The sequence below is a fragment of the Eublepharis macularius genome, chromosome 12, assembly GCF_028583425.1.
Source record: "Eublepharis macularius isolate TG4126 chromosome 12, MPM_Emac_v1.0, whole genome shotgun sequence".
NCBI classification, from domain to species: Eukaryota; Metazoa; Chordata; class Lepidosauria; order Squamata; family Eublepharidae; genus Eublepharis; species Eublepharis macularius.
Window position 1 is genome coordinate 68,077,706 of NC_072801.1, and position 24,657 is coordinate 68,102,362.

The following is a 24,657-nucleotide window of genomic DNA, read 5'->3' on the forward strand; positions in this document are numbered from 1 at the left end:
GAGTTGTGTATTTGCCTACTGCAGACAAGTTGGAACAGAAGCTCACTTCAAATAAGACCTAGATGGCATGTATACACCCTTCCTGGCCGGAAATGCCCAAATCCCTGCAGCCTCCATCACAATATCTAGTTATTCTAGGCAGTTTGAAACCCTATGTGCAGACAATGAGCAGAAACAATGCTCTCAGTGTTGGGCATTGATACTGGCTCAACAGACAAAGGATTCTGCCGAATGTAAGTGGCTAGAAGCCAAGCCACGCCATTGGGGCAAGGGAATCTGCCAAGGTTAGGGGGCTGATAGAATATATTGGTAAATGGCAGTGCAGTATCTGTGCTTGATCTTACATCAACAGGTCCAGCTCCTTTCTCCCCCAAATGACTTGTCTGTTCTAGTGTTCCCTTGTGCTTTTCTTTTCTTTCTGCAAACTTGATGGTTGCATTGTACGTGATTCCACTCACTGGGCTACAACTAGACCCACTGGTTTTTGGTTTGCATCTTCACTGCTCTCACTACTCCATGAAAGTGTAATAAACAGTGAACTGACACTTTTACAGTCATGGGTTGTAACAACATGAAACTCTCTCTTGACCCATGTGCCTTTCCACTTTGAAGAAAACAGCTGCAATTTCCCTCCCCCTCATTTTAACCTACAGAAATTACTAGGCCCACAAAATTATCTAGCCTTTAAAATATCGAAGCCCATCATTTGTTCCTTGAAAGGGGGAAAAATCCCCACAACTTTTTACTACTAAATTGTAGTAAAATCAATGGGTCAGTAATTTCCTCAGCAGCATACACAGAAATAAGTCCTTACCAGATGCTTAAAAGCTAGTAACAAGTAGACCTGACAGGTCTCTCAAGAGAGGAAGTTCCTAGGTTCGTTGTCCTTGCAAATTTAAAATTGGTTGGCAGATGGCAGGAAATGATTTGCAAAACCTCCTAAATAAGTGAATGAATGGATCAGTGTTTAAGTGCGACATCTCAAATTGTTTTTCTAAGTTTTCCCTCTGAGATTCAAGCCACACACAGACACCGATTTTTTCATCCATCCTAGACAATGGAAGTCTGTTATGCTATTCTACAGTGTACTTTATTGACAGAGCAAGAATTCCCTTCTCTCTCCCCCCCCCCTGCCCAGTTTTTGTTGCCATTATCTAGCCCACCTTCAAGCTTTTTCCCAAAAACACTTTGCTGTAACGTTTCCTCAAACACTGACAGTTAAATACCTTATCCCTGCGAGACCTATGTGTTACCAAACCTTATCTTTATAGTACTATATGACCTGGATAGCCCAAGTGAGCCTGATCTTGTCAGATCTCAGAAGCTAAGCAGGGTTGGCCTTGGTTAGTAATTGGATGGGAAACTTCCAAGGAAGACCAGGGTTGCAGAGGCAGGCAATGGCAAACCAGTTCTGTGAGCCTCTTGCCATGAAAACCCTGCCAGGGGGTCACCATAAGTCAGCTGTGACTTTAGGGCACTCTCTACCACTACTATATGACCTACTAGTCGTAGCTTATTCGGACCAGTTGAGCGGAACATAGAGATCTGCTGGGCGAAATAGCTAATGCCTCAATTCCAGATAGGGTCGCTTTACAATCATCTGCCAGCTCCTGAAAAAAAACAAACAGGGATAGATTTAGCTAGCTTTGGACCAATCCTGGCTCTTCTCTTTGGGGAAAAGTGGTTGAACACATGATAGCAAATCAGCTGCAGGAACAGAGCATCCTTGATCAATTTAAATCAAACTTGCAACCTTGTTGGCCTGAGACTCTCTTACCATCCCTGGTGGAGGATCTATGCCTGAAGCTGGCAGCTGGACCTCTTCCCTTTTGATAATTTTGGACTACTCAGCTACTTTTGATACAGTTAACCATGTAATTCTGTTAAACTGACTTGAAAATTGGCAGGTCTGTCGGATTTGGCTCTTGTGTGGCTCTTTTCTTATTTGCTGGAAAACACTGTAGTGCCATCTTATGTAGAGTTATTCTAGCCTAACCCCATTATTTAAATAGCCTTAGACTAGAGTTACTCTGTTTAGGATTATACTGTTAGCGGGTCATTACTGATGCTAGTTCAGTTTCCTGAGTATTCCTCAGAGCTTGGTTTTTATCTCAAATGCTGTTTAACATTTGTATGAACACGATCGGAGAGATCAATCAGTTCTGCACGCTGACGGCTTCCAGCTCTGTATTTCACTAACTAAGGACCTAGGAATAATCTTGGTCATATCCAGGGTTTTTAGGCTGAGGTCAAGCAATGAGGTTAAACAGGGTAAAACTGAATCTCTGCATGATGAAAAATAATGCTGGTAGATCATCTCAGTGCTTTGGAGAGGGTTGTCCTTCCTATCACAGATGCTGTGGTAGCTTTTCTCCCTGATTTTGTTAAAAGCCTAGTGAATAGTGATTCTTTGGAATTCCACTTTACTCCTGGATAGATGGGAGGCAGCAGTAGTCACAAGCACTGTTCCCGCTAACGTGTGCTCATGCACAATTGCGCACGAATTTTAACACCCCCCCCCAGCACATAGCTGAGAAGCCCAGTACGCAGAGGGGTGCCCTGGGCCTCACCTTTCCTGTTTCCTGCCCCAAGGGCTTGCCTGTGAGACCCCGGCCCTGGCCCTGCCTTGGTGCAGCACTGGCCTGGTGCGCCTGGTGCAGCCCCACCCCTGCCCCCGGCTTCCCTCTTTCCTGCTGGAAGGGCCTGGTGTGGCCCCAGCCATGGTACAGAGGAAGGCGGCGGCGGCGGCGCTGGTGGCGGCGTGGGGTGGGTGGTCTCCCTGCTGTACGCCCGCAGCTCCGGGAGCTGGAGCCGGAAAGGCCCAGAGGCTGCCTGCCCCGCGCTGCCACTGCCTGTGGCTCCCGGTGCTGGGGAGGCAGGGCAGAGCAGCTCCCAGCGCTGCAGGCATGCGGCGGAGAGTCCCTGAGGCCACCCACTCTACACTGCAGCTGCCTCCAGCTCCCGGAGCTGCGAGCATGCTGTGGAGTGGCTCCCAGCGTTGCAGGCGTGCAGCGGAGAGTCCCTGAAGCCTCCCGCCCCACGCTGCTGCCGCTGCCGCTGCAGCCTCTGGCTCTTGGAGCAGCAAGCATGCAGTGGAGAAGCCCCAGGCAATATGTCTTGAAGTAGAGGCAGCTGCCTGCCTGCTGCTTCTGTCACTCACACACAGGTGAGGATCTTTCCTTTCCTGGGTGACGTCAGATGTGCCAGCCAGGTGTGAGGAGCAGGGGTGGGTGGCAGCCAGGCAAGCACTGAAGGGGCGACTGTACGGGCGAGGAACTCAAGATGTGCGCATGGTGCTTCTGTGGACTCTGAGGGCCCAGCCAGACACGCTGCTTCCACGTGCCTGGGAATTAAGTTCACAAAGCCTGCTGGGAACTCCCAGGCCGTGTGTGGATCGGCTGACAGTAACAAGCAGTGCCAGACCCACAGCTTAGTTTTCTATATGTGTCATCATGCTCCACATCTTGAAAAATGTGTTTTGTTTGAGTAAAAAATAGACCCTTTCTGCCCCCCTTTGAAAAGGCTATTTCTTAGCAAATCGGGGCCGATGCCCCCACACTTTTCACAAACTGGAAACCTATACACATCTTGATTTTCAGCAGCATCCTGTTTCCACATTTGGAATATCTGGTGAAAATTATTTCTCCTTGGGTGAGGGCATCTACTTCCCACCATCCCCTAAATATGGATACTCTCTGAAATTAGATCGAGAGAAGTTATCAGTAGTTGCAAAACAGTAAGGAGTCCAGTAGCACCTTAGATCCAGAGGATTTACAAAGTATGTTATTATTATTCCCACAACAATTACCCTGTGAAGTGGGTGGGGCTGAGAGAGCTCTGAAGGACTTTACATAAACATTGTCTGTTACTCAAGCTGTATTCCTTTCTGAAAAAGAGGGATCTTGTGTTCATTAATGCATCTGCAACCTCTAAGATTGACTACTGTAATATGCTTTCTGTGGACCGCCCCCCTTGAAGATCTCAAGAGCTGCATTTTTATCAGTGCTGTTGTATTAGCCTAATGGGGAGGGGGATTGTCTCCTTGTGAGTTGGGAGAATTAGCATTCAAGGAGACAGAGTGAGAGGAGGTAACTGCAGGCTCTCCACCAGTATATACCAGGATATTCCTTCAGAGGACTCTTGAATAAACAGGCAGATATTCAACAGGAAAGGTTTATTAACAGAGAAGTAAAAGGCAAGCATACAAAAACACACACAGCAGACACATAGGGCTAACTAGAAAAACAAGAATAGAAAGAGTAAGTGGGATGGGGTGATATTTACCAGTCCTGAAGGGAGACAGGGTCCACAGAAGTTGTAGCGAGGACGGCCAGCATCTCATGAAAGGGGAGAGAGGGCTCAGGTGTAGTCTGAGGTTATATGGATGGGTCCAAAACACATATGCAGCACATGGCTGGGGACAACTAAGTATAGTGGCGAGACGTATCCTGGGGCTGGAGCTTCTTCCCCAAGAACAATAGCTTGATGGCGGTCTCTGGAGGTAAGATAATAAATTGGGTGAGGCTTGATGGGTCATATCTGGGGGGAACTACAGGTAAAAAAGTGATTGATGACCTGCAATTTAGTGGAAGGGAAGAGTTATCAGGTCCCCGAATAACTCTGATGAGGAAGGAGGGGTAAGGAGGGTACGGAAGGGTGTTGTTGAGATAAGCAGAAACTTTTAGACCTCTTTTGTTTTACTCAAGTACTTCCCTGGGGCGTGGGGGCAGCTAGTCAGCCTGACTCACCTTCTGGTAATTTTCCAACCCCAGTAGGGATTGGCTTATGTTCTGCCAAGCCAGGCACTGCCATGTGCTTATGGCACATGAGGAAGGGGGGGGGCTCATGATATTTCAGATTCATAAGCTGCCCTTGCAATAAGGAGAAGGGGTAGGACTGCTAATAGCCATCCACCACTTCTGTAGGAGCTGCAGTGGTTATCATCAGTCAGTTTTTTGGCTGTTGAGTTCCTTGTGTTATTTTGCTGGAAGCCATCTCAAGCTTAGGAACAGCAGAGTGAAAATATATATTAATCACAATAAATTCATATTGTTTTGGTGACTGGCATCTGGGAATGGAGTTCTTATGTTTTGGTCACAGGCAGCCTCGTGAGGTGTAGTTAAAGCCAAAGTTTGCTTTATTCCACAGCCAGGCAGATCAGTAGAGAATGCGAGACAGTGTGGCACATCACAAGGTTCCCAAGGGGGACATAGTAGCACATTGTATTGTTGACCCCCAGTATCATTAGCTGTCACAATTAAGGAAATATACAGCTATCATTGCAAAACTGCTTAAGTAAGTAGCGCTGGTGAATCAGACCAAAGGTCTGTCTAGTCTGAAATCCTGTTTTCCATAGTGATAAGCCAGATGGATCAGGGAGGCCCACAAGTAGGACATGGGCGACAACAACCTTTCTCAGCTGTTGCTCTCCCAGAATCCGGCCGTTAGAGTTATACTGCCTCAGATCTTGGCCATTCTGTTCCGACATCATGGCTAGTAGCCATTGACAGAGGGATCTTTTATGAATTTGCCTAATCCCCTCCTAAAGACATCTCGTTTTTTTATTTACTTTGTTTATACCCTGCATCTAAGTCAGTAGCCAGTACCACTTTGCGTGGTGGAGAATTATGTAAGTTAAGTGTGTAAAGAACTACTCTTGGTTCCGAATTTACTGCCGATCAATTTCATTTCATTCAACCCCAAGATTAAAATAGAGGGCATTGCCTCTTAAACCAGTCAAGTCCAACACAATTCAAAAGTGGTGTATATGTCAAGAAGTTTGTATCGCTCCCAACCACAGGCTGTGCTTCTATGAAACAATAGAATGGGGAATCTCCAGGTCTCCCAGCTGTCCACCTCTTTACAGCTTGAGCCAATGGGCAAAACACCCCATCATCTCTGCCTCCTTGCATTATTGATTGTTTTCAGCTCTATTTGGGAGACAATGGGTGTGTGTAGTTCTCTGCGGCTCGTGAGAGTCCTCTGAATATTCTCAGTTCTCCTTTCCGTCATTGCAGCTATTTCTGATTTTGAAATTGCACCAAAAGGTCCATTATCTTTTATGCTGTTCCTTTTTCTTTGCTAAAGTGAATGTGGGAAGAGGAAAGATATATTTGACGTGAGATGCCCAGCAACGGGCGGGGGTGGTGGTGGAGGAGAAGGGACGGGACCTTTTCAATCCCTTGCTCTTCTCGTTTTCTCTTTCTTTTGCAATTCATTTTCTTTCCCATCTTTTTTGGTTTTTCAGATGTGAGTCAAACCTCCATCACAGGGGAACAGTATCAGCTCTTAGGTACAGTATTGCTGAAGAGTCTTGCATATCTGTGGTGTGTGGGTGTGTCTATGCTTGTTGTCTAGTGGTAGACTCTCAAAGGCGTGTGTAAGTGCGTATTTGTTTCTTTGTTACTTACAGCTGTATTGGTGGTAGGTGATGAGTTCTGTGCCTGTGGGGCTAAATCCTAATGAAGGAAATAAAATCAATGCTGCTGACCTTTGCTGCGAACGTAACAACAACATTTGATTTATATACCATCCTTCAGGACAACTTAACGCCCACTTAGAGCAGTTTACAAAGTGTGTTATTATTATCCTCACGGCAATCACCCTGTGAGGTAGGTGGGGCTGAGAGAGCTCTGGAAGAGCTGTGACTGACCCAAGGCCATCCAGCTGGCTTCAAGTGAAGGAGTGGGGAATCAAATCCGGTTCTCCAGATTAGAGTCCTGCCGCTCTTAACTACTACACCAAATTGGTTTTTCATTGCATCTTTTTTTCCTTTGGGGCAGGCCTATAAACAGCCACTTCCTTGGAAAATAAAAGTTGTTTTCAAGTGAGCAGTGAGAAAAACTTTGCAAAAATTGTGTCCCACCCCCCCACCCCCTTTCAAGGAACAAATTGATGGGCTTGGATATTTTAAAGCCCGGCTAGCAAACAACTTTGTGGGCCTAGTAATTTCTGTAGGTTCTTTATTTGCAAGCCTGTTTTAGAGGATATAGCAAGAGTCCAGTACAACCTATAAGACTAACAAAATTTGTGGTAGGGTATGAACTTTCGTGAGTCACAGCTCACTTCTTCAGATTCACTTCAGGTATCTGAAGAAGTGAGCTGTGACTCACGAAAACTCATACCCTACCACAAATTGTGTTAGTCTTATAGGTGCTACTGGACTCTTGCTCTTTCTACTGCTACAGACAGACTACACGGCTACCTATAGGCTCCTTCTAGATAATTGAAACATTCTGCCTCAGCATAAATTGTTCCCCCCGCCCCCCACTAAGGGAATGCCATTTGCCTCCATTTTAGGTAGGGGCAAACTGTATTCACAGCGCTCTCCTTTGTAGAACAAAAGTTTCCTTGAATTCAGCCCAGCACTGTATCTGAGCACCAAGGAACACTGTGCTGTTGTGTAGGGGCCTGCTTATAGCTGAATAGCTACCCCAATTCATTTTCACACATCTAAGGAAGTAAATAAGAGGCTCTTTGGAGTTGAAAGTGAGTCAACACTCTGGAATGGCCAAGGTTCTCTCTCTTTCTCTTCCCTTAAGCCTGGGATAATCAATTGTTGGATGAATCCCTGATATGCAGAAGTACAGAGATAGATTCCCCTAGAGATGCAGTCAGCAAAGACATTTGGCTAGGGTACAATCCAGAGAAGCCTCATCTGGTGTTTCATGTATTAGAATTGGTATTTTCTGGTAGCTGAGCTGAGCTTTGATTTTTTTTTTAAAACAAAGTTCTCTGTACCTCACCTGGATGCCACTGGGCTGTATGCCCACTTGCCCTTTTCCGTACCCAATTGCCTTTTTAGCCTATGTGGCAGATCTATCCTGCTCCATGCTGATAGCATGAGAAAAGACACCTCGTGAGGTTTATTATTCCTGTTGGTTGTGGAGGAAAAAAGGGCAGGCTGTAAATCCAGCCCAGGCAGATGCCCAGATTTCTTGCCTCTGGCTTGTTGGGCCAGAGGCAGCAATCGTTCAGCAGTAATTGTTCAGGTTGTTGCTCGGGGCAACGCCCGTGTCTCTGATTTGCTTACATTTAGAAGAGTATTTAGCCTTACCCTGAATCTTCCTGCTTATTCAACTCTTGCGTTATAAGGGTGGAGAAGAGAAGAGGATATTCTCTCACGTGGAACATAAACGCCAGGGGCTAGCACGTGATGATGTGGGTGGTTTGGAGTTCGGGCAGCACATTTCTGAGTTTCTGTGTTTGGATGGGATTGAGGAGGGGGAAATGGATGCCAGTGAGCCAAGGTGCAAACAGCAGGAATTCAGTCAGTAGCATCTTAAAGACCAACCAGAGTTTCTAGCGGATAAGGTATGAACAGGACTCCTGGGGTCTCACCAATGATGGCCGATCTGCAGTTGCTCGTGTAAATTTTTTCATTGAGCAGTAACAATTTGGGTTTTTAAGATCTATTTGTTGAGCCTTTGCAAAGAAGGGAAGGGGGTGTAATAGAATGCCAAAGACTCTTCAAGCAAGTGAAAAGCTATCTGATATCATTAGCATTCTCAAGTGATATGATCTCCTGCCTCCTCTCCCGCCCCCCACAGCTGACTCCAGCTTTTTACAAGAATAATAGTGTAGGAGGAATATAGTGTGTCAGTCAACCTTCGTTTGGCATAGGCCATGTTCTTGAAAATCACATGCCAAGTGCTTTTAAGTTCTTCCAGTGTAGCCCTTGCTGCTGAACTTATGGTTGTGTTTGGGGGAGAAGTTTTCTGCGTGCAAGGAGAAGTGATGGTTATTGAGCCCTGTAGCTACGTTTTGAAAATCCATCTGCCTCCATTCTTAGTAGAAACCAGACTCTCCTCTGCGGTAGAACTGTGATCGAGGCCCCGAACAAGGAATGTCACCGTGCTTGACAGAGCTGATATCCTGGTACTCTTTCACTCCTTCGGATACTAAGGCTGCTTCCACTTTATCCACAAAAACAGTACTTTTTGGAACATCAACATGGCATTGTGATCTAATCAAGCTCGAATCATCCTTTCCCCATCCTCAGAATGCTCTTTTCCAGTCCTGCTTTCCCCCCAATCTTTCTTGGAAGAGTGCAGCACAAGCATGTTATCAGGCGGTCTGGAAGATAAAGGGTGTGTTATCCCAGGTCCCACCCACATTGGCACATTTTCCTTGCTGACATTTTTCAAAGGCTCCAAAGCAGCCCTCTAATGATAGCCCAGGTGAACCTGATTTCGTCAGATCTCAGAAGCTAAGCAGGGTTGGCCTTGGTTCTCAGTTGGATGGGAGACCTCCAGTGAAGACCAGAGTTGCAGAGGCAGGCAATGGTAAACCACCTCTGTTGATCTCTTGCGATGAAAATCTCACCAGGGGTCTCCATAAGTCAGCTATCACTTGAGGGCAGGATTTCATTTCTGTGTTGCAGCAAGGAAGAGGGCAGCCACAAGGAGCTGTGGCGAGAAGACTCTGTGGAAAACTGCTGTGTGTGCGCTCCATTGCCTCTGTGAATGCCTCAGTGTTTGCAGTGGCAACGAGAGCTACACGGAGAATTGTCAGCCTGTGGCAGCAGCCTCACTATCCAAGTAATTTTTTTCCTGTCCCCTCGCACCCTACCCTCTGCTCATCACAGGTCCTGTTCCCATGGGGAGCATAGCCATTGCCTTTGGTGAATTCTTAGCACTAGCTGAGCAGGCAGGCAAGTGGCCATTTGCAGTCCTGAGAAGATCTGGAATATTTCCTTTAGTATTCTCAGTGTCCTGGGTGCTTAGAGCTCCAAGGATCAATACTGGGAAAGTAATTAAAAATTGTTTGCTGCTGGAGGGCTACTCTTTCCTTTCCTTTTGAGCTCTCTCTTCTTTTGTCACAGATCCTGGGCATAAGAAGGATCCCCATATCTATCTCAACAATACCAACTATGAAGATGGCGATGAATTCTTTGACAAGAATTTGGCACTCTTCGAGGTGAGGGCATTGCCAGAAGCCACAGTGTTCACTGCTTATCAATCAGCTTATTTGACTGTATTTGTTTTTATGTATATTCATCCCTCCTTGAGCATTTTCACTGACAATTTGGCAAATCACCAGCAAATAATGGGGAAGGGGGAGAGATAAACAATTGGGAATGTTCACACACACACACACACACACACATACCAATCCAAATCTCTCCCTCTAGGATACTGTAAGCTCTTAGGAGGTCAATTCCCCCTCCTTCCTTTCTTTTTTTCATTTTTTTGTTTGACTCTCACTTGATCTAAATATTCCAACAAGAATGGTCCTCATTGGACCATTATTTTGGAGAGGACAGGTATTCTTTTTTCAGAATTTATAAATGAATATTTTTAATACACAGGGAGTTTCTCAGGTATGCAGAACCCCCTGTTTTGTCTTGCATTTATATACCACTCTTCAGGACAGGTTAGTGCCACAGAATGGTTAACGAGTCAGTGTTGTTATTATCCCTAAAACAGACACCCTGTGAGGTAGGTAGGGTTGAAAGAGCTCTGAAGGAGCCATGACTGACCCAAGGTCACCCAGCTGGCTTCAAGCAGAGGAGTGGGGAATCAAACCTGGTTCTCCAGATTAGAGTCCTGCCGCTCTTAACCACTACACCAAACTAGTCTCATTTTTCTGCCTTTGTGGTAAGCATCTTACTAACTGCTGTTAGAGGGAACAGGTTGGGGCCTCTCAAGGAAGTAACAGGAGTGAGTGGAGGAGGGGAATAAACGATTTGGAAGTTTGTCCCATGTCAACATCCGAATCTTCACCTGCCATGATTCTATAAGCTCCTAGGAGCTTTAGTTTTCCCTCCTTTTTTCCTTACCCACAGCTGCTCTCTACATTTTGTTCCTTTTAAAGTACACACTGTCAACATCAAGCAGCTATTTGGTGTGGGGGGGATCTTTATATGTAGAAACCCCTACATTGTGGGAACATGATTTTGCTGCTATTATTGATACAAGCCTCCTACTATACTGTTGGATTAAGTAATACGGTAATGATTTAGCTATCCTTTATTATTCCCCTGACAATGTTAGTTTTGCAGAAGTATGGGGAAAGTGCAGGATTGGACTCATAATTCTGCATCCTGAAAACGTTGGCTTTTTGAAAAAGCACATTTCCACCCCTAATAGTTGCAAATACAGATTAGAAAGTGTGTGGACAATATTTTGATGAAATGTGCAGATAAGGATTCCCATGGTTAGACTGCGGGATTCAGGGCTCTGCATTGTTCCATCAACATACATAGTAGAAACAGTATGATGTATTGCACTGTTAGAGCACAGAAGGCACATAGCCTGCTTTTATGCATCCACGGTGCCTAATCTATCTATGTTAATCTCTGTATCCTCTTTTCTTTTATCTGGCCTGTTTTAATTTGCCTTCCTTCCCTCATCCACTCCAGTCAGAGTCGCTTCTGATGAATTCTGGATTTAACTTTCTTAAGGGAATTTTTCATAGCTAGTTGCGGTGACTTCTGCTACCCCCTTCTTGCTTCACAGGAGGAGATGGACACCCGGCCCAAGGTGTCCTCCCTGCTCAACCGTATGGCCAACTACACCAACCTAACACAGGGGGCCCGGGAGCACGAGGAGGCTGAGAACATCCCCCCAGGCAAGAAGAAGCCTACTAAGGTGAGGAGCTGTATGACTGGGATTGATGCAATTTCTTAGCAACGAGAAGCTGGAGGGGGAGTTACTTAGGGTTTAACGTCAGGACAACAAGGGATTGACAGCTTCTTGGAAGCCCTGTCCACAAATGACAATTACAAACATTGTTTGTAAGAGACAGCTAGTGCACATTCACTCCACAAAAGAAACGGGTCCAGTGCCTGGGTAAATATTAATGTGAATTACGTGTTCAGTTGTAGAAGCATTGAATGTAACGTGAGAATTACCCAACACACACGGAAAAATAAATTGTACCCTGTACACAGATAGTACATTTATTTACTGTAACATGAACATGGCTAGAGGCTGTTCTACATGTGTTTCTCTGGAGACTTGGCATATACCAAATATGACCTGCTTCTGAAAGCTTGAATAGATCTTTTCATTGGATCTGGATTTTAGCTGCTGGGGAGAAGGTGCCATAAGGCAAAGCTGGAAAAACTTTTAAAATCTTTTGTAGTGGTGGTGGAAAGTGCCGTCAAGTCATAACTGACTTATGGCGACCCTGACAGGGTTTTCATGGCAAGAGACTAACAGGTGGTTTGCCATTGCCTGCCTCTGCAACCCTGGTCTTCGTTGGAGGTCTCCCATCCAATCACTAACCAAGGCCAACCCTGCTTAGCTTCCGACATCTGACAAGATCAGACTTGCCTGGGTACAAGAGTCTCAGATTCCCAACCCACAGGATTGGGTTTTGATGAGCCTGAGCCATCCGGAGCCTGGGGTCTTTTATTAGTGGCATGCCTTGACTCTTTTCAGTGGGTCGTCATTGGATACCCTAGAGCCAAACTACACACTGGGTTGGATCCAGGCTAAATTTCCCAGCAGCACAACGGAGCTTTCCTGCCTCTCTCCTCCCACTGCAGGTCATTGATCTCCACAAAATGCTGCCCCTGAGGGCCCAGAGGAATGACACAAGGGGAGAGGGTCTACAGCAGGAAGGAGGAATTGGTGGAAATTACCACTTAAGTCTGGATCCAACCCGTTACATAGAAGATCCATGATCAGATCTCCCAACCTTTTCTTTAACATTAAAAGGCAGCTGTGGGAGAATCCAACAGATAAGGGGCTATGGATTGCGAAGAAGGCTTTCCCCCAGCAACTGCCACCATTTTCTTGATAGAAATTTTCCTGCGCGATTGCAGGTAGCCACAGCAGTGGAAAAGGCAGGCATTGCAGCTCTAGGATGTGATTTCTCACGGGGAACTGGGAGGAGGAAGACAGTTTGCCCTCCCCTTCCCCAGAGATGTGGCTTTGGTCCAAACTGGGTGCTCCCCTGGCAACTTTTCAGTATTTAAAAAAGATCACTGGGGACCCTGATTATAGGCTGAATACATAGGGTATATTTATATTTAATATAAACATTATTGGTTTGGTCCAGGACAAGTCAGTTGCCCGAGTTTGGTGATTGGGTTGCCCTTGAAATAAAGTTGGCATGTCAGATGGGTGGGTGGCCAGAGAGGTTGGTATTTAAGAGCTTTTGGCCAAGCGAAGGGCGTAGAAGGGAGGGTTGCAGAACGGCTGATGTCCAAGCTTAGCTTGTTCACTTGCCCTCCTCCTTGTAGACGCCGCAGATGGGCACCTTCATGGGCGTCTACCTGCCCTGCCTGCAGAACATCTTTGGGGTGATCCTGTTCCTGCGTCTCACCTGGGTGGTGGGAACAGCTGGCGTACTGCAAGCCTTTGCCATTGTCCTCGTCTGTTGTTGCTGTGTGAGTAACCCTTCCCTGCCTCCTTCACATCCTAGTATCAATTATGGTCTTTTATGTTGTATAGAGGAAGATTGCGGGAGGGAGAATTCCCCAAAACATAGATGGGGAGGTGAGGGTAATCAACGTTTTATGACTCGACTAGGCCACATTATGATTAAAAATCATAAAGTATCCTTGACGCATGTATCTAACTGGGTGTCAGAAGCAATGTTCCCTTTGCAGCTGTTACAGGGTGGCATTTTCAGAGTTCAATTGGTTGAATAGTATCTGTGTTCCCATCTGACCGAAGCTTGTTTGCTCATTCTAATGCGGAAAAGGAGTGGCCTCGCAACAGCATGTTAACTGAATTGCCTGCAATAGTGCCTTATTGGGAAAATATCAGGAAGACATGAAATGTTATTTTGCTTTTCATGAGAAACAGACCAGGAAACAAATCTAGAAAGATTCAAATACGATTTGAAAATTGTAAGAAGGTGCTCTGGATGTAAAAAAAAAAAAAATCCAACCCCTCCCTGTGGCTCCTTTTCAGACAATGCTGACAGCCATCTCCATGAGTGCCATTGCTACCAATGGGGTTGTGCCTGGTGAGTAACGAATGTGCACCGTAGCAGGGGCTACAAGGGGTAGGAAGCGTAAGCAATAAGATTCCCCCCTCCCAGTCTTCTTGTCTACTAGCGGCTTCTTTCTCTCCTGTCTGCAGCTGGAGGCTCATACTTCATGATCTCACGAGCCTTGGGGCCTGAGTTTGGAGGGGCTGTAGGTCTGTGCTTCTACCTGGGCACCACTTTTGCTGCCGCGATGTACATCTTGGGAGCCATCGAAATCTTCCTGGTAAGTGTTGAGTGTCTTGGAAGATCCACGCAAGGCAAGAATGCCTTCTACTTGCGTGAAGTACGCACTATGCTTCTCAGTCGTAGCCCTTCTTAATATGGCACTGAGGATGAAGCCTGAGACAGCCCCCATCAAAGTAGATACCTCCAGCCATTCAAAACCCTTGTCTCTTTAATTGTCGCTTTTCTGATCGGGCTGTTGCCGGCTGGTTCTCCTAGCGCTGATGTGTCCCCCCCTTCTCACAGATGTACATTGCCCCTGAGGCAGCCATCTTCCACAGTGAGGATCCTCTGAAGGAACCAGCAGCCATGCTGAACAACATGCGAGTGTACGGTTCGGCCTTCCTGGTGCTCATGGTGCTAGTGGTGTTTGTGGGTGTGCGCTACGTGAACAAGTTTGCCTCTCTCTTCCTCGCCTGCGTCATCGTTTCCATCCTGGCCATCTATGCTGGAGCCATCAAGTCCTCCTTCGCACCTCCCAGTTTCACGTAAGAAACCTATGGAAGGCTGACCTTTGCCTCTCTTTAAATCAGTCTGATTATGATAATGGTGATTTTATGTTCAGCTTCTTTTTTCTAATAATCTATAACATGAAATTAAACTTTTTCACAATAGGCATACCCAATTGATACTTCAATTGACCTGTTATCCATCATGATACTCAGGGTCTCTTTCCTGTTTAGTTATAGCCAGTTCAGACTCCCCTCCTCGCCCCACCCCGTTAGTGCATAAGTTATATGGGGTTGTGATGGACAGGATTGGTTCCAACTCCACCTCTCTTGGGAAACAGCCAATGAGAGCTGGCAGAATGCTGGGCCAGTGACGGTGGGAAGTCCATTGGAAGGCAGTTACTCAGAGGAAAGGTTTTAAATGCTGCTAAAGGAGGCAGCAGAAATGTAGCTGGCTGTCAACTTCTATTCTGTTAAATAGTAATCTTCCTTGTGTAACCACAACATATTTATAGGTTTAAAAATCATTCACTCCAGAGTTTGATGTTGTAAATAAAAGTTCTTTCTTGTTTGTTTTTAACCCTGGCTGGTGTGAAGTTGTTGGCTGAGGGGAAATAAAACACACAAAACTCAAAACATTCTGGTTGCTACAAATGGGCCACATTTAAAGAAATGATGGAAGCGTATAGAGGGAAAGTAAGCACTTGTGGCCCCAAGGACGTTCATCCAGGCTCGACCAGGTCCCTTTTTGGCCTTGGCTCCAGCCTGGTGGAAATCTCTCTCCATCGAGACTAGGGCTCTACAGGGCTTGTTACAGTTCCATCAGGCCTGTAAGACGGAGATATTTCACCAGGCCTATATGGTGGTGGGTGAACTGCCCAGTCGGCCTCTCTGCTGTGGCCTTTGGTCCTCTTGTTTTACATTCTGGCAATCTGCCTGCTCTGCCTCCACAATACTGGTGTGTGGGATGTATTATGGTGCACCATGACCTGCTGCATCTTAGATTGTGGTTTTAACTTTTGTATTGGATTTATGAAATTGTGTATTTTATATTTTATTGTGTATTGTTGTTTTAATTTATTGTACCACTACATAATGTTGTAACCTGCCTTGAGCCTGCTTGCACGGAGGGCGGGCAAGAAATCAATTAAATTAAATTAAAATTAATTATAGCAGCCCCTCAGTAATTCTGGGAAATGTAGTTTGGTGATGTCGCTTAGAGCTCTTTGTTCTGTGACCGGGTGAGGAATCTCATGATTGTAGTTCCCCATGTCCTCAGGTTGTGGGGAGTAAGGATCCTCAAGTGAGTTTATGCGCTTGAAATCAAACCAGTCTCTCAGTTACGTCTCTCCTCCACTTTAGCGTGTGCATGCTTGGGAACCGCACCCTCTCCCAGCACCACATTGATGTCTGCGCGAAGACTGTGGAGCGTGACAACATCACCATGACCACTCGCCTCTGGAGCTTTTTCTGCAATTCCAGTGAGCGCCTCAACGCCTCCTGCGATGAGTACTTCCACCACAACAACATCACTGTGATCCAGGGCATCCCAGGGTTGGCCAGCGGCATCATTACCGGTAAGCGAGTTCCTTATTTTCCACCCACCGATAATACTGTTGGTTTTCCCCATATCCGCGGGACTGCCTCCACCCGTACGTGTTCACGAGGCAGCGCTGATCAAGAGACAGGGAAGATTGGTAGTTCCCCCACTTAAGTCAGTAAGAACTGTCACTGCTTGGGCTCACGCTTTCTCTGTGGCAATGCCGGTGCTGTGCAGTGCCCTTCCCGAGGACTTGAGAAAGGCCCTAACAGTGCGCAGGTTTTGGGAACTCCATAAATCAGGGTTCTTTCGTTGAGCCTTCAGTAGCCCAAGAGTGAGGATTGTGCCTTGCTTCCTTTTATCCATATTTCCATCGATGTGCTAGTACATTTGTTTTTAAATTTAAGTAGCTTTCAGTCCTATTGATGAGGAGAAAAGAGGCGTTCTGAATATTTTAAATCAGTAAATTGAGATAACTTGAGTGAAGTCCCACACACGCTGTCTTGCTAATCGGCCAGCCAGGGCTTTTTTTCTGGGAAAAGAGGTGGTGGAACTCAGTGGTGAAAATCAGGACCGCACAATTACATCACTGGGTCAGCTGGAACAAGGGGGGGGGGAGTTTTTTAAAGTTTAAATCGCCCTCGGCAAAAATGGTCACATGGCCGGTGGCCCCGCCCCCTGATCTCCAGACAGAGGGGAGTTTAGATTCTATTAGAATCTAAACTCCCCTCTGTCTGGAGATCAGGGGGCAGGGCCACTGGCCATGTGACCATTTTCAAGAGGTGCCGGAACTCCGTTCCACTGCATTCCCACTGAAAAAAAGCCCTTCGGCCAGCCCTGATTTCCCCTGCTTTCCTAATTGCAGAAAACCTGTGGAGCACTTACCTGATGAAAGGCGAGATCATCGAGAAGCCGTCCTTGCACTCGGCAGATGTGGTGGGAGCCCTGAACCCACAGTATGTGCTGGGCGATATCACCACTTCTTTCACCCTTCTTGTGGGCATCTTTTTCCCCTCGGTCACTGGTAAGGGCTATGCCACTGCTGGGCATTGTTCAGATGCATTCCCAGAACCCAAACCTCAGCTGGAGGGTAGATAGCTGACCTTTTTGATGACTCACCTCTCCCGTGGATTCACATGGCTTTGTGCAAATCAGCCTCTCAGCCTGGCGAGCAGTGGCTTAATTCTGCCTGGTTGTAAGCCCATAACTGTGCATGGAGTGGGAGGCACCTTTTTTGCTCTTTCCTGTAACGGTCGACTTGGGAACAACTGCAACCACACCCCATGTTTTGCACCCAAAAGTCAAACATTTGTTTCCCCATCAAGGTAAACGGCTTCTCTGTGGAAGGGTTTATATAAAGGATAAACATAGTTCCTTAGTGTTAAATGGTGGAATTTGGGGATTTGGCTCTCAAAAATAGCTTTTACACTCTGTGATGATTAAATCTGGTAATTAGGCATTTTGGGGACCTTGTTACTGGCAAGCCCCTCCTCCACCTGGGTTCTGTGTTTTTTATCTTCCTAGGGATCATGGCTGGATCCAATCGTTCCGGGGACTTAAAGGATGCCCAGAAATCTATCCCTATTGGTACCATCCTGGCCATTCTCACCACTTCCTTTGTGTGTATCCTGATGGGCAGAAGGGTGGGGTGAAATAGGGTGGGTGGGCAGGACAAGGAGGGACAGAGTTCAGGTGTGAGAATGCCCCGTGCATCCTCACACCGTGAAACAAGCTGCTCTTTCTTGTGCCGGCTTCCGACAGCTCCTTAACTGTTTGACACACCAGATCTCAGCAACGTGGTACTATTTGGGGCTTGTGTTGATGGTGTTGTTCTCAGAGACAAGTGAGTATGATGCCTTGTTTTCTCTTAACTTGCTGTAGCACAGTGGTTAAGTGGTTGGGTTGCGAATCAGCACTCTGCTGGTTCGAATCCCACTACTGCCATGAGCTCAGGTGGCCTTGGGTAAGCCACTCCTTGGGTAAGCCACTCCTCTCAGCCCCAGCTCCTTGGCTGCATTGTGGGGATAATAATAACACTAACTTGTTCACCACTCCAGGTGGGGCACTAATTTGTCTATAAGTGCTATTATTGTTGTTGTTATTATTAGTCCCAGATGTGAGGTAGGGTTCCCCAGGAAGCATCAGGTATCCCTGATGTCAACAGTGTCCTTAGAATCCCTTCTGGCCTGTCTCCCTAGACCTTGCTAAATATTCCTCAACTCTAAACACCGTGATGGATTGCTCAGTTGTGAGCGTGTAAATTGCCATCAAGTTGCAGCTGACTTATGGTTACCCCATAGAGTTTTTGAGACAAGAAACAAAAAGAGGTGGTTTGCCATTGCCTGTCTCGGCACAGGAACCCTGCTGTAGCATAGTGTTTAAGTGTTGGGCTGCGAATCAGCTCTCTGCTGGTTCGACTCCCATGACTGTCTTAAAACTCAGCAGGTGGCCTTGGGCGGGTCCCTCCTCTCAGCCCCAGCTCCACAGCTGGATTGTGAGGATAATTATAACACTGATTTTGTTCACCGCTCTGTGTAGAGCACTATTCTCTGTAGAAGAGTGGCATATAAGCACACTGTTGTTATACTTATATCCTTGGTGGTCTCCCATCCAAAGACTAACCAGGGCCAACCCTGCTTAGGTTCCGAGATCTGATGAGATTGGGCTAGGCCGGACTCAGATTAGGGTATTGTCTAATTACGCAACTATAAATAGTCATCTGATTTCATTCCGGATGCAGATTTTACATTCTCTTGGCTAAACGCTGTGGACGAATTCTTGGCTAAACGTTGGGGATGAACTGGGGCATGTGGTCTCATTCTTCTGTTTTCCTGTTGGGCAGGTTTGGCGATGCGGTTCACGGGAACCTGGTGGTGGGGACGCTCTCCTGGCCCTCTCCTTGGGTCATCGTCATCGGTTCTTTCTTCTCCACGTGTGGGGCTGGGCTACAGAGCCTCACTGGTGCACCCAGACTGCTGCAGGCCATAGCAAAGGACAACATTATCCCATTCCTGCGGGTAGGGATGGCAGCAGCTTACTCTTTTGTCACGAAGCAAGAGCACCTTGTTTGTGGGGAGCTTTTGTCCACTTACTGAATGACTGAGGCTGGGTGGTGCCTTCCTGTCTCTTCATCCCTCGCTTCACCTCTGCCATGTAGGTGTTTGGCCACGGCAAAGCCAACGGGGAGCCCACCTGGGCCTTGCTGCTGACGGCAGGCATTGCAGAACTGGGGATCCTGATTGCCTCTTTGGACATGGTTGCCCCCATTCTTTCCATGTAAGTGCCAGATTGATCACTTCAGACCCCCTAGGGAACGGGGACCACAGACCTCACTTCGTTTTTATTCCTCTCCTAGGTTTTTCCTGATGTGTTACCTCTTCGTCAACCTAGCCTGCGCCTTACAAACCCTACTGCGCACTCCCAACTGGAGACCACGCTTTCGGTATTACCACTGGTAAGAGCAGTGAGGTAGTGGAATGGGGAGAAAGGAATGGATACAAGCAGAAGGCAGAGAATATGTGGACATTCTGGGAACTGGGACTCCCGAGAGTCCCTCTACACGAGATATCTGACAGGTGAAGAACACGTGTTGGGAGATGCAACGTTAGCTGGGAAGGGTAGTTTAAAAAGACATAGTCGGCAGCAGGGCAAAAGCTTTGCTATACACTGGAGCGGTGTGAAGGGGCTGTGAAATGCCAAATGGGAAACTTCAGCCCATTATGACCTTTCCCGGTCCAAGCCCGGCTCTGGAAGGCAGCTCCAGCCATTTCCGTTCCTCGCTGACCTCTGGTTGCGATCCCACCCACTTTTAGACTGGAGAGGTGAAATTGACAGAGGCTTCAGGGAGGTGAAGTTGGAATTGACAAACCCTCTGAGGAGTACTCTCTGCCGGCTCTGTCTTTTTAAACTATGCTTCCCAGCTAACATTGCGTCTCCTTGCACCTGACAAACACGCACCGAGGCATCTCGTGTAGAGAAATTCTTGAGTTCTCTTATCTAGGTTTGCAGGAAAAGATGATGGTCTGTAGATTAATATAGGATAGGTTAATTTGGCATTAAAAAATTGGACGTGGGGAGGGGGTTTGGATTCTTTGGCTATCTGAGGGCTGTATGTATTTAGCACATTTGATGACAAGTACGGTGACTTCTGTCTGGATGGAAGCCAGCATGCTGACAATTTTATATCATTTAAAAAGGTTTTTTGCTGCCAAGTTAAAAAGTAAGCCTCTCCTCTACTTTTCTGTCCTTTCCCTGCCCCCGCCTCGCCTACTAAAAGCCCAAAAGTACAGAAGCAGAATAAATGATGTGAAACAAATAGATCTTGATCTTGATCTTGCAGTATGACTGCAGAACTTGTTGAAGTTTCAATTCTACTCGACTGCAGACAGGGGCAGGTGCTGCATCCTGCTGGAAGCCCTCAAATGTCCACACCTTTCTCCTCTTGCAGGGCACTTTCCTTCATGGGCATGAGTATCTGTGTGGCACTTATGTTCATCTCCTCTTGGTATTACGCCATCATTGCTATGGTAATAGCTGGAATGATCTACAAGTACATCGAGTACCAGGGGTGAGTGTCTCCAGCTTGCCGGGACTCTGGGTTCCTGACCCCCTGTATGCAGCCCTATATAGCAAAGTGCGAGCAGCACTCTGGGGTTCTTTGTTTAATGATGATGATGATGATATTTGATTTATATACCGCCCTTCAGGACAATTATCCCCACAACAATCATCCTGTGAGGCAGGTGGGTTTGAGAGAGCTCTGAGAGAGCTGTGACCTGGCTTCAAGTGGAGGAGTGGGGAATCGAACCCAGTTCTCCAGATTAGAATCCCGTCACTCTTAACCACTACACCAAACTGGCTCATCCAGCCTTTGGCTCCATTGCTGGTATTACCAAGGTTGCTCATGAGTTTTTGGAGATAATAACGTACATCTAGTACTCAGCTCTTGCGATCTGGGTTTTTTAACTCTTCAGGTAGCTGAAGGGGAGGTCAGGACTCCTGCTTTCTTTCCCCCTACTGAGAAAAATGCAGTGTTTGTCAGAGACAAAGGATGTTTGGAGTCTTCGGGTGTCTTCCTTCACCAAGAAATTTAGACAGTAGTGAGGTCAGGGCAGGAGGGAAGGTGGCATGGCATAGCCCGATTTTGTCAGATTTTGGAAGCAAAGCAGGGCCTGTACTTGGATGGGTGACCACCAAGGAAGACTCTGCAGAGGAAGGCAATGGCAAACCGCCTCTGCTTCTCACTTGCCTTGAAAGCCCCTTGCTGGGGTCTCCGTAAGTCAGTTTTGACTTGAGGGTCCATGCACATGCATGCAAGGACAGGAGGGGGCGCTCCCAACACTCGACTTCTTTCTTCAGGGTGGATCTGCCCTTGTGGCTTCTCCTTCCCACATTTCCTCTCCACTTTAGGCTTCCGGAAAAGGGGAGTGGGGAACGGGGCAACGTTGCTCTCCTGATCTCCTTGAGTAGCTGACTGCTTTGTGCTTCCCCCTCAGAGCCGAGAAGGAATGGGGGGACGGCATCCGAGGCCTGTCCCTGAGCGCAGCCCGCTTCGCCCTGCTGCGCCTCGAGGAGGGGCCACCCCACACCAAGAACTGGAGGTAAGGGAAGAGACTTCCTGCTGCTCTGCCACCTCCTTGTGGGGGCCACGTACAAAGTGCAGAAACCTCATGCGTGCGAGCGTGTGTGTGTGCATATGTTGTGCTCGGGACTGCTCCGTGCCTGTTCCTGATCTGCATGACAGCCCGAGACTGCCGGTCTGCTTCCCCCCTGGTCACTGTGGACCTCCTTTTCTTCCTCAGGCCGCAGCTGCTGGTGCTGCTGAAGCTGGACGAGGACCTGCATGTGAAACACCCGCGCCTGCTCACTTTCGCCTCCCAGCTGAAAGCTGGCAAGGGCCTCACCATTGTAGGTTCGGTCATGGTGGGCAACTTCCTGGAGTGCTATAGTGACGCGCTGGCTGCTGAGCAGGTAAACCTCAGCCCAAGTTCACCAGGAGACCAGGCCCCATCTGTGAAGTGGGAGGCACTGGGACTGCCAGCAGCTCCGTCTGGCTGCCCTGAAAAACCTGCCAGCTCATCCGAGAGCCCTGCAGTTTTAATCAGCAAGGGATCCCCCCACCCTTTCCCACCAATCTGTAGAACCAGAGGGAGAACTGAGTTCCAGAGTCCCTGCACTGGCTTCTGGAGCTCATCCGAGAGACAGCCTGACTGATTAAACAGGTGGTTCTGATCCAGCTGTGTCCAGGCCCCATGCTTGGAGAACGGATGTGGCTTGTGACCAGCCAGACTACGTGAGGCATGAATTTTCCTCCAGTATGTCTCTGCACAATAAAGCCTAGCAGCAGCACTGGCAAAGGTTGTGCTTCAGAGGCCAAGGAGTCTGTGGTCTGTCTTAGTAGTTAATAAATCTATTAGTATTTCCCTTTTTCCCAGAGAGCTGCAGTAGCATAGTGGTTAAGTGGTTGGGTTGCGAATCAGCACTCTGCTAGTTCGACTTCTACTCCTGCCATGAGCTCAGCAGGTGGCCTTGGGTAAGCCCCTCCTCTCAGCCCAGTTCCCCAGTTTTATTGTGGGGATAATAATAACACTGACTTTGTTCATCCCCTTGAGTGGGGCACTAATCTGTCCCGAAGGGCACTATATAAGCACACTACTATTATTATTCCCAGGGATCATTTCCTGGCACTAAAACCGTATTCTGGGTTTCAGATCTATCCTATGGACTAGTCACAAAATCCTCCCAGCAAAGTCATTTTAGTGACCACCTCCCCCCGCAGTGAGGGTGACTGGCCCGTCCCAGCACTCCCAGTGCATCAAAACCTCACGGATTCTTTGTCTTTGTGGCAGAGCACTTCTCAGATTAGGATAAACAGGGGAGGGGCTTTAGCATGCTAGCCCCCTCCAGCAGCCTGCCGTGTGTCGTTTCAGACCATCAAGCACCTGATGGAGTCGGAGCGGGTGAAGGGCTTCTGCCAGATGGTGGTGGCTGCCAAGGTGCGAGAGGGCACCTCCCACCTCATTCAGTCATGCGGGCTGGGTGGTATGAAGCACAACACTGTGGTGATGGGCTGGCCCAATGCCTGGCGCCAGAGCGAGGACGCCCGTTCTTGGAAGACCTTCATCGGTAGGGTCTCTGCCAAGGGTGGGGTGTGGGAGGAGGGAGGCGAAGGGCCTTCCTCTTCTTCGCGAGGGACCAAGACGTATGGCTTTCGAATTCTGTTCCCCTGCAGGCACCGTGCGAGTGACCACTGCTGCCCACTTAGCCCTGCTGGTGGCAAAGAACGTGGCCTTTTTCCCCAGCAATACAGAACCCTTCCTTGAGGGCTACATCGACGTCTGGTGGATCGTGCACGACGGCGGGATGCTCATGCTGCTCCCGTTCCTCCTCAAGCAGCACAAGGTGTGGGCAGAGAACGTGAGTGGGGCAGCCAAATCGGAGGGAAGGTGGGCTGGCAGCTGGGGGCCCACTGACTCCTCCTCCTCCGTCCAAAGGTGTGGCGGAAATGCAACATCCGCATCTTCACTGTAGCCCAGCTGGAGGACAACAGCATCCAGATGAAGAAGGACCTGGCTACCTTTCTGTACCACTTGCGCATTGAGGCCGAGGTGGAGGTGGTGGAAATGGTGAGGAACATCCAAGGGGGGACAGTCTTGAGGAGGTTTTTTTTGTCAAGACAACCTTTACCGTCTTGAGCGGTCAGGAACCCACGTATCTCTGGAACCACCTCCTACATGTTCCCCAAAGAGTGCTACGCTCTGCAGGGAGTAATCTACTGGGGATGCCCAGTCCGAAAGAAGTCCGGCTGTCCTCAACCAGAGCTTTTTCTGCCCTGGCTCCTACCTGGTGGAATTCTCTGCCAAATAACATCCATGTCCTGCGAGACCTAATAAAGTTCCGCAGGGTCTGTAAGGCGATGTTCCGCCAGGCTTTTGGTTGAGGACGGCGACAGATACCATCTACTGGCACTCCCTCCTCCTTCCTCCCCTCCTCCGTGTTTCCTTGCTGTCCCTTTCTATCTTGTGGGACATAACATTTGATATTTAAAGCTTTAACACCATCTGAGAGTTTTAATTTTGATCTATTTTAAATTGCGTTGTTATTGATGAATGTTTTTCTTGTTAGGTTGTTCACTGCCCTAAGCGCTGTGTATTCAGGGATAGAGATTTTTACAAATCTAAATTATAAATATAAATAAAATAAATGACAACTTGGATAGGTACCAGGGAATGAAGGTCAGGGAAATAAAACCAGGTACGCAGAATACAAAAATCCCACCAATGCCCACTCAGTCTTTGAATTTAGCAGTAACTGAGGACTAGCTCCTAGGATTTGTTTTGTTTGTACGTGCTTTCTGTCTTCAGAGAAAACGGCTAGACCATACTACTCCAATATCCAAGACATGGCAGTAGCTGTGCAGATTTTTACTACATACATACATCTGTGCCCGATAAAGCACTATATAGCACTATATATATGCATATATATATGCCTGATATA

The 24,657-nt window shown here is 47.6% G+C and overlaps 1 protein-coding gene across 5 annotated transcripts in view; it reads left to right on the top strand.

The window, feature by feature from the left end:
- SLC12A6 (solute carrier family 12 member 6) overlaps nt 1-24,657 on the top strand; it is a 50,636-nt gene that overhangs the window by 21,909 nt on the left and 4,070 nt on the right. For 3 of the 5 annotated variants that reach the window (XM_054992392.1, XM_054992393.1, XM_054992395.1), the window contains 20 exons: nt 6,248-6,292; nt 9,824-9,918; nt 11,460-11,591; nt 13,193-13,339; nt 13,869-13,923; nt 14,040-14,170; nt 14,416-14,657; nt 15,981-16,195; nt 17,024-17,182; nt 17,683-17,781; nt 17,944-18,001; nt 19,001-19,175; nt 19,316-19,434; nt 19,514-19,612; nt 20,606-20,725; nt 21,654-21,758; nt 21,960-22,128; nt 23,088-23,283; nt 23,390-23,559; nt 23,652-23,783. In XM_054992392.1, the coding sequence (XP_054848367.1) occupies nt 6,248-6,292; nt 9,824-9,918; nt 11,460-11,591; nt 13,193-13,339; nt 13,869-13,923; nt 14,040-14,170; nt 14,416-14,657; nt 15,981-16,195; nt 17,024-17,182; nt 17,683-17,781; nt 17,944-18,001; nt 19,001-19,175; nt 19,316-19,434; nt 19,514-19,612; nt 20,606-20,725; nt 21,654-21,758; nt 21,960-22,128; nt 23,088-23,283; nt 23,390-23,559; nt 23,652-23,783 (2,663 nt within the window). The remainder of the gene's footprint in view (nt 1-6,247; nt 6,293-9,823; nt 9,919-11,459; nt 11,592-13,192; nt 13,340-13,868; nt 13,924-14,039; nt 14,171-14,415; nt 14,658-15,980; nt 16,196-17,023; nt 17,183-17,682; nt 17,782-17,943; nt 18,002-19,000; nt 19,176-19,315; nt 19,435-19,513; nt 19,613-20,605; nt 20,726-21,653; nt 21,759-21,959; nt 22,129-23,087; nt 23,284-23,389; nt 23,560-23,651; nt 23,784-24,657) is intronic. The other 2 variants (XM_054992394.1, XM_054992396.1) reach the window with 1 other exon arrangement.